Source organism: Cydia strobilella, chromosome 12, assembly GCF_947568885.1.
Source record: "Cydia strobilella chromosome 12, ilCydStro3.1, whole genome shotgun sequence".
Classification (NCBI taxonomy): Eukaryota; Metazoa; Arthropoda; class Insecta; order Lepidoptera; family Tortricidae; genus Cydia; species Cydia strobilella.
Window position 1 is genome coordinate 14,151,066 of NC_086052.1, and position 9,685 is coordinate 14,160,750.

Below are 9,685 nucleotides of genomic sequence, written 5' to 3' on the forward strand. Positions count from 1 at the left end.
TCAACTGTCTTCTTTTTTGAAGTTGGTTAATAAAACCGCCATTTGTACATTATTTATTTTTTATATTTTGCAATAAAGTTTAAATAAATAAATAATTATGATGATGATGTAAATTCTTATTTTATATATCATTACATACGTTACAATTCAGGATTTCCTGTATATCCGAGAATCCATGATTTTTCCGTATTCAAGTTGTGCGTTTTGTTAAGGTGGTATTTATAATTCCTATTTATATTAAATTGTATTAACGGGGAAGGAAAACTTATTTGCTTTATGATAAATGTGTCAGTTCAACTCGTACAAGTAATTAGAGAGGATCAATACTCATCAGACCGGATTAATTCTGCGATGTTAGCAGCCGTTGCGTATTTGTGCACAGTTTTATACATTGTACGAGGAGATGATAATCTTTGTGCTTCGGACTATAAATATGCAAATGATATTAATAAAGAAATTAATATTACTGAGTCATGCAATGATAAATTACCGTGCATAGCCAAATGCTGTCCGGTAAATCAAATTTTAGCATATGATGAATCCACTGAATCATATTCGTGCTTAGACGGCGCAAATGTAACAAGTTTATACAACTTTACTCAGCTAAATGACTATTCTGATGTTGTATTTTATGAAAATGATGTCAAAAAATACATACGTGAGTCTACATTAAAACTGGACAATTTTACAATAATCTACAACGATGGTTTCCTTGTCAATTACGTATGTTCTATAGATATAGAAGAAGCGTTTCCGAAACCAACCCATAAAGTTTATATTTTCGGGGTGAGTAAGTGAATTTTAATATTTTATTTTGAAGTGTTAGAATCAAGTGTTTTTCGGTTCTTATTTTTTACTTTTGTAATACATAAGTACTTTTATTACTTAGGTACGAGTATTTTATATTAATTCAAACTAAAGCATTTTTTTTAAATAAAGAATGCGAAAATATATTTTACAGTACATATGGTGCTACTTTCTCGCACTAGTGCGTAAAAGAGCACTTTTCGTGCATATGTCGAAAATTTAAATGGCCATATGTACTGTAAAACGTTGTACGATACACGTGCGGATAGGTAATTCGCAACTCGTGTCGATTTAAAACACTCCCTGCGGTCGTGTTTTAATTTATCACCACTCGTTTCGAATTTCCTCTTTTCCGCACAGGTATCGTAAATAACTATTATTTACCATACCAGTTTCTTGAAAAGTGGTTAGTTAAGTAACATTTTATCCACAAGAGTCGCAAAGTAATTTAATGTGAATATTGAGTCGTTTGCTCATGTAGGCTGGTAGGGTGGACTTGTAAATTAATGAATAATACAATAATAATATAAATAAATAAATACACTTTATTGCACCACAAGAAGAAAAATTCAATAACATCTGTTATCTGTGTGTGTCATACAAAAATACAAAATCTATTTATTTGCCAAAAAGTCAATTTGTACACATATAAAAGTTACAGTGATCCCCACACTAAGCACAGCCTGCGTATCGTGGGGACCCAGACCGGAAAGAGTTCCCAGAAATGTCAAGATTTATTTATTATTAATTTTAACATAATTTTATTTTAATTGTTATTATAATTGTAACTGTTGTCTTATTGTGTTATGCTTATTATGTATATGGACCAATGTTGTCTGCAATAAATGATAAATAATAATAAAAACATATGCGGCACGCTAGTAATCAGGTTCAGGTTCAAAATAGGACTACACATGACAATGCCTGTATAAACTAAATAAAGGTAAATAACGGTAGCAACAGGCGATCTTATCGCTGTAAGCGATCTCTTCTAATATATTGAATAGCAATAATTTGGATTTGATTTGTAATGTTTGTGTGTACTGGCAAAGAGGATACAATAGGATAGAGCGGTACTGTCATAGTAAATTTTGTAACCACAGTAAATTCACTGCCATCTATCGACACACTTTAAAACTGAAAGTGAAGATTTATAAAAATACGATAAAATATATTTAAATATGGATAAATGATTTTTTTTATTTGCATTATTTTTATATGATTTTGATTCATGTTCTTTCACGGATATGCGTTAAAATTGTTAAATAACAAATGAAACCGTCAACGCCCTCTATACGAGAGTAGGCCAAAGGTAGTGGCGCCATCTGATCGAGAATCAAATTTTCGTGATTTTAGAGGCACGTTTTTTTCTTAGACTCTGTATCCAATGTATCCATCTATTACGGAGTTATATCTATCTTTGGTACTGGTAATGCTTTTCTCGCGTTGATGTTGTGAAATTGTTTGTGTTCATGCCTTGAAACCCTCGCAATATTCAAGATCCACTCAAAATTTTGGTATATTATTTCTTATAATCGGGTATCAATCGGGCACGAGGGGTTATGCAACAACTTGCTCCCTTGTAAAACAAATAACGATTTTACCGCATCCACTTGAAAATACACTTTTTTTACTTTAAGAAATCAGTGCGCAAAATTGCATTTTATCCTCTAGGGGTAGGCACAAAAGAATTTGATTTTGAGTGGTTTCCTGAGGTTATCTAGTAGGATGTAAGTTTAAGTGACCATTCCGAATAACATTGTAAGTATTGAATCAATAACTTGGATTAGATTAGTAATATTTTATTCCTCGAGCTGGCGTGGCGAAAAAAAAAATTGTGTTGCACCGAAGTTTGTTCACCATATTTTCTTGAAATCATATCTGAAAGTGTCATGTTTTGTTTTGTAGAGCGGTGGTGCAGTTATACGACGTCTAAATTATTTGACCCAATGGTACGTCGACTTTTCACCGGGTGATTTTTGCATCGAGCACCAGATCGGCTTAGATGCCGATGGCAAAATCTCGAAGCCTGAGTTGGTAATCAGAATGCGGTCAGATGGGAAAGAAGAAAAAACATTTGACAAAAGTACATTAACTGCCAGTGGTAAGTTGGATGAGTACCTACTGTTAACATCGTATTGTTAAGTATTAACACAACACATGCGACCCGCATGGAGCCCGTTGAATAAATGTTCTAGGGACTCTAGTTTTAAGATTTCATTAGTTATCTACCAGACACTATAGGGCTCGAGATCGGAAAAGCTCTGTATGTCGTTTGATGAATGTGCAGTGTGTTTGTAACAGATTCTACGCCTTGGCTCCTTAAGGCACGATATTTTGTTTGCTACAAAAAATAAATCTATGGATATGGATTATATCGCGTATCATCATCATCATCATCATCATGTCAGCCGATAGACGTCCACTACTGGACATAGGCCTCCCCCAAGGCTCGCCACTCCGACCGAATATAATTCATTATATCGCGTATAATGAATTATAAATATTATAATACATCCCTACGTTTCCAACTCTTTTACAGCTTTCGTAGTCAATGGGTGACTGAGGAAAAAATATATTATATTTACCTCTATCAAAATTACAATATGCAAAACTACCTAAATACAAAAAATAATGAATCAAACCCTATAAATTTGCAAAGTAGGTTCATAAGGCTAGTTATACACTACCACTATTTTTAAATAACACTATTTTACTCTAATGTCCACACCATTCAATTTTAAATTCATATGCAAGTACGATATGATCCGTTGCCATAGTTTTATTTCACGAGGAACTATTGCGGTAACCGAAAACAATATTATGCTACAATTTTTTTTTAGTTTTGGTCTCTACCTATACTATCATCATGCAATCCTTCCATCACTAATCTGCAGCATTTCCCTAATATTGACTATGATGCAGCCATGCTCGTCTCATGCGTGTTTCTGCTGCTGGTGCTGGCGGTCTACGTGGTGCTGCCGGAGCTGCGCAACCTGGCGGGCTTGATGATGATGACTTACGTGTCTTCTCTCATCGCAACGTTCTTGACCAGGGCCTTGCAGATTTTTCTTATGAATTACCAGTTGATACCAAAGGCTACGTGCGTATGGATAGGTATGATTAATAAGGCAAACATTACGTAAATTGGTTGGTTATTTAATTATGCTTTGGCGATCTAACCTATATTGCCAATCCAGAGCAATTCACCCTAACCAGGTAGTGTATCAATAGGTACCACTTAACAAATGTTTTTTTTTTAACGTAAAAAAATGGGAGGAAGGTGTCAATTTCGACCACAAATGGCAATTTTTGTACGTTTCTCCCGCTATAAAATTTCGCTACGCCAAAAAAAGCATTTTGTGTTGTATTATTTTGGTAGATTACTAGATATAATAGATGGGTTTGGGATTATGACTTACTATAATTTACCTTAGTTATTGTAAATATTCGCTCGAAAAGTTTGTGGTTCGTATGAACCCTCTGCCCGTTTGGGGCACGTTCAATAAGTGGTTTCTAAATGGCCACTGCCCTGCAGGAAGTTTACATGACATTTAAGGGTAAGATTTATTACTATGAATTAACCCTTATAGTATAAAAGTAATATATTTTTCTTTGGTTTTTAAATTGAATATTTATTCAACGGTTAATCTTACGGGCCCAGTTACGGGCTAAGACATCCGCGCGAGCCAAGCAAGTGCTGGAATAAGTTAGTACATTTTGTGACGCAAGTGTAAAGGGCTTATTACACTTTGCTAAATAGTGACTAGAGGGACGCCGCTATACGTGAGACGCGATAAGAGATACATCCTATCGTTTCTCACGTATAGCGGCGTCCCTCTTGTTAGTCACTAAATTAGGATAGTGTAATAAGCTCTTAAATGGGACGTGCACGTGACTTACCCTTAAAACTATGTATGGATAACAAGGCAGTGGCCATGTATGTACCACGTAGCACCTTTGCTGGTAACGGGCAGTGGGCACATAAAATCCACCGGTTTTTTTATTGAATTAAAGATAATAAAAAAGAAACAAGAAATTACTTTTCTTTTAACGCTATTAATCTACCCAAATCAGTAATCAAAAGTAAAAAATGCGTCAGTTTAAAAATAAATTATTAGTTATTTATTTATTTATTTACACGAGTACGAAAAAAGCTTTAAAAAAATTATGCTACATATTTTGTGACGCATTTTCTTTTCACATAGGTACAGTTTGTATTAGGTAATTGTCACAAAACTGACTCATAGTCCTTATGATTCTGAGTCGGAAAAGCAGTCAAAAGAACAGCACAATGATTAATAACTTGATTGTAGGTCTTCATCACGTTAAAACATGTACTTATCTGTTTTAGGCCTTCTAGTGCATTATACCGTGGTGGCGAGTTTTACTTGGATGAATGTCATGTCCTTCGACATCTGGTGGTCAATGAGGTAAGTGAGGTAAGCTTTTTTTTATGTGATAGCAAACGAGTAGACGAGTCGCCTGATGGGAAGCGGTCATCGTCGCAACATCACACATGGACATAAGCAACATCACAGGAGCTACTTAAGCGTTGCCAACCCTTGAGAACCCTAAATACCCGCTTCTTGATGAACCCCATGTCGTAGCGCAAAGGAAATACGTCAGGAGGCAAGTTATTGCACATTCTGCACGTTCTGGGAAGAAACGAACGGGATGCCCGCTTATTCTTGGTGTGCCACGTATCTAAGAAGTGAGGATGAGCCTTGCTCCTTTGGCGGGAGGTGCGGTGATAAAATTGAGACGGTGGCACCAATTCAAAAAGTTCTTCGAAGCATTCCCCATTGTACAGACGGATATGATATAAGTAAGTAATCAATGTTTATGTCGTCAATCACTAATAAAATTATTTTCACCATACCAGCTAGTATAAAGGCTCTCTTGATTGTTCAAAAACCGATGAGAAAGTTGCACTTTACCTACATGTGGGGCAAAGTAATCAGATGCAAATTTTTAGTTATTCCCTTATGTTGGCTGGTAGAATTGATTGACTTTTAAATGATGATTTTGAATGATAAATATTTAATGACGTTCATTTTGATTTGATTTGGTTTGATTTGTCAATTCAAAATATTTAATAAAATAATTTGATTTGTTCCCAAAGTTGGTTTGATTTTGTTTGATATCTTAGAGTTAATGTTTTCTTCGGGTTGATGTGATGAAAAAAATTTGTTTCACTCGGGGGCAACAATTGTTTAACCCGCGTGCTTTGAATGAAACGATTCCACTTTTCGCTACACTCGCTACGCTCGTGGTTCAATTTTGGACTGTTTCGCTTGCTCGGGTATCAAAATTAGCACGACACACAACACAACACACACGCGGTTACACAACAGCTTTGCCCCCTTGTAAAACAAAAAGCTATCGCTGCAGTCACATCTTCACCAACACTTCATAAGATATTTACTGTATTTATTTACAGTAAAAACGTGCTTACGTTGAAATTAGAGAAAACTAATCGGCTTTTATGATTTTTATATAATGTAAATCCAAGTTGTAAATTTTTGCAGTTTACGTTAATTTGTCCTACAATGCCGCCGACTAATTTTGTCTTGAGATTTAAATGTTATTTAAGCAGATATGTTTATGTTACAGGGGTTTCCGTAAGATGCGTCAGATCCACCGGCGCGGCATCCTGGTGAAGTTCGGATGGTACAGCCTGTACGGCTGGGGCGCGCCGCTGCTGCTCATCTTCTTTATGATCATTGTCGAGAACCAAGACTTAACTCATCTGCCGAATTTCGTTAAACCCAACTATATGAACCAAAAGTGTTTAATCGAAGGTACAATTAAATGAATACTTCATGTTATGGTGTTATTCCTAAACGCTTGTCAATTCCAACAAGCCCTGTATAATCGTTTGTTCTTATCTGTCACTTTGAAGGGACCAATTTAACAAAGGTTTACTAATTTTAATGAATAGGTCATTATAGAAATAGGTAAATGGGTTAGTCGTAACAATAGAAAGGAGCGGATTACGGATAATAATAAGTGTCAACGAGCACAAATTGTATCTTGTTCTTAAATTTTGTATTGCTTTTTATTTTTATTTTATTTGAGCGGAGATTTTAACTGAACAGATTTATAATTGGACCCCTATGGCACTGCAATTGGAATGTTCAATATGGATTCTATTACTCGCATCAATAATCGACAAATTAACAATACTATAAACAACTTTAATAAAAACGCACAAGGATAAAATAAAACATTATCCTGTATGCATTACCAACTGCACTGCACTGTTTGCTTGAAGTCAGTGTCAAGCCAAATACATAGTTAAATTATGCGAACTCCATCTTTATATGTTTAATAATAGACTATCCCGTTCGGTCATTTCCCCCACCCCTCATGCCCGATCAAGTTATACTAGATTCATGGTGCTCATCACACAAATATGCCCTTACCGGGATTCGAACCCAGGACCATCGGCTTCACAGGCAGGGTCACTACCCAGCTACCCGCTAGGCCAGACCAGTCGTCTAAATTAAACTTATGTTCATGAAATGTATCTGAATGTGAATATACTAGCGTTTCTTTGTTATGTATAATTTAAAAATAAAATTCTAACGTGTTTGCAGGGCAAGAACTTCTGTTGTACTTGTACTGTCCGATTTCAATCACGACCTGCGTCAACATTATGTTGTTCCTGATGACCGCGTACAACATATGGCGCATCAAGCATGGCGTGACTCAGCACAACACTGGCAACAGCAGGAGACACAAGAAGGATGAGACCAGGTACGTTGTACACCCCCACACTAGCGTCTATTGAGGGTCGGCAATCGGCATCTATGGAAAATGGCGTCTGCGCAGTTTCGCCAACGTTGCGACAAGCAGCAGCCAGAGTTGATAGGTAGTAGACGACGACGCTCGGGAGACGTTAGCCAGTAATAGGATTCCTGTGGGCCTCACGCTTACTAATATTTGAAAAATGTGAATCGCCTCTTCAGCAACCTCTTCAGTATTTAAGAGGAAAGGGGACGACGTAACATAACCGCTTGTCCATACTTAACGTTGTCCCCATTTTCTCTCTGGATATTAATATTTTGGAAAATAATTTTAACGGAATTTGATAACCACCGGCGCTTTGCCCCTTCGTTAGAAGACTATTAATATAAGAGTTAGGAGCTTTTACAAATTGTATGGAGTTTGTTTTTCGTGTTAAAAAAACCTAAAATAGTCAAACGTAGGGGCATCATTATTATAGTTAATCCTTACTAATATTATAAACGCGAAAGTCTGTCTGTCTGTCTGTGTGTTACCTCTTCACGATTAAACCTATGAACCGATTTAGATGAAATTTGATATGGAGATCAAATTTCATTTAAATCGGTTCAGCGGTTTAAGCGTGAAGAGGTAGGTACTTAACAGATGTAGAGAGAGTTACTTTCGCATTTAATTGTTATTACTAGGAATTTTAAAATGGCATAGGTATGTATCGATTGTTATACAGTATATCAACTGCACAAGATGTGAAATAAAAAAAATGGTTTATATTCCATAGATTTGGCATCTACCTTAAACTATCACTCGTTATGGGCCTCAACTGGATTCTGGAAGTAGTAAGTGCCTTCATCGAAAAGGACTCCGTGTGGTGGTACGCTCCAGACATCTTTAACGCGCTCACTGGACTGTTCATCTTTATAATATTCATTTGCAAGAGGAGTATTATCATCCAACTCAGTAAAAGGTATTTTTTAACAAGCTTTTAATTAGGTCGACCTGTATGTAACTATGTAACGTAATTAATTTACCCATCTTCCCGGTTTCCGATGAAGCTGAAAATTTACATACGCATGTAAGTCGGGTGACAATGTAATATTATGGTACCATCGAGCTGATTTGATGATGAAGACAGGAGGTGGTCATAGGAACTCTGTGATAAAACAACGCAACCTAATTGTGTTTGGGGTTTTTTAAATTGTCTCGATGAGTATTAGTTGCCTGTGGAAAAAAAGTACAAGCAGCGATAAAAGCTTGTACCAAAAATGAAATTTTTGCCAAAAACTTATTCTTACCAAAATCATTTGTAAATTTTAATTGTAGTAGATAATTATAATAAAACATAGGCTAAAGCTAAATCCGCGTTTTAACCGTGGTCCCACTGCTTTGACCCACAGTGGGAACTGGGAACGGTGGGACAACGGGTAAAAAAAAACCCGTGGACCCACTGTGGTTCAAAGCAGTGGGACCACGGTTAAAACGCGGCTAAATCAAGACTACGCTATGTTCTGATTACCAAAAATAGCAGCTTTGCATTTAAATTGAGTATTTAAAATTGCAGGTTCGGCATTGAACATGACTTAATACGAAAATGGCAGCCGGTTGACTCCACCAATACTGATAGTACGCGCTCAAACAGCAGAAATAGAACCAGCAGAAGAAAAATCCTAGACTCTGAAACGGATGCAAGTGATGTTGACGATCAAGAGAAAAAATACTATAGCGACCATGGCGACTTGAAATTGAACAATAAACTGGCTTCTTAGAGGATTATTTGTTTTTTTTGCGCCCTCAGGTTTTTCGACCTGTGTGTGTACAGTGATTGTGCGGCCTATTCTATGCAAGTCAGCAAGCACCCTTTTGAAAATACTTGATAAGTACGCTTACGCTTGAACATCATTTTAAGGCCATATTATGCAGACTACCTACAGTGAATGCTGCTAAAATATTCTATCAGTTCTATATATTGTTTCTCTATTTCTCTGATGCACTTTTGTCTTTCCATTATTAGGAGTAAGTATTAAGTAACAAAATAGGGAGCATTGGTTTTGATGCATTTTTAGGGTTCCGTACTCAAAAGGAAAAAACGGAAACCTTATAAGATCACTTTGTTGTCCGTGCGTCCGTCCGT

At 36.3% G+C, this 9,685-nt stretch overlaps 1 protein-coding gene across 1 annotated transcript; it reads left to right on the plus strand.

Annotated features, from left to right (window-relative positions):
* Window positions 1–310: 310 nt before the first annotated feature.
* LOC134746217 (G-protein coupled receptor Mth2-like) lies at window positions 311–9,320 on the plus strand. Its single transcript, XM_063680544.1, has 8 exons — window positions 311–786; window positions 2,716–2,911; window positions 3,733–3,924; window positions 5,162–5,240; window positions 6,424–6,611; window positions 7,410–7,569; window positions 8,336–8,521; window positions 9,116–9,320. Exons 1-8 carry the CDS (start codon window positions 352–354, stop codon window positions 9,318–9,320), a joined length of 1,641 nt encoding a protein of 546 aa, XP_063536614.1. The 5' UTR covers window positions 311–351.
* Window positions 9,321–9,685: the final 365 nt, after the last annotated feature.

What these genes read in the sequence shown, in the direction of transcription:
- LOC134746217 (XM_063680544.1), top strand. Translation starts at nt 352, where the DNA reads ATGTTAGCAGCCGTTGCGTATTTGTGCACAGTTTTATACATTGTACGA. An exon ending in GGCTACGTGCGTATGGATAG is followed by an intron (nt 3,925 to 5,161) that starts GTATGATTAATA and finishes TATCTGTTTTAG; the next exon opens with GCCTTCTAGTGCATTATACC. An exon ending in CACAAGAAGGATGAGACCAG is followed by an intron (nt 7,570 to 8,335) that starts GTACGTTGTACA and finishes TATATTCCATAG; the next exon opens with ATTTGGCATCTACCTTAAAC.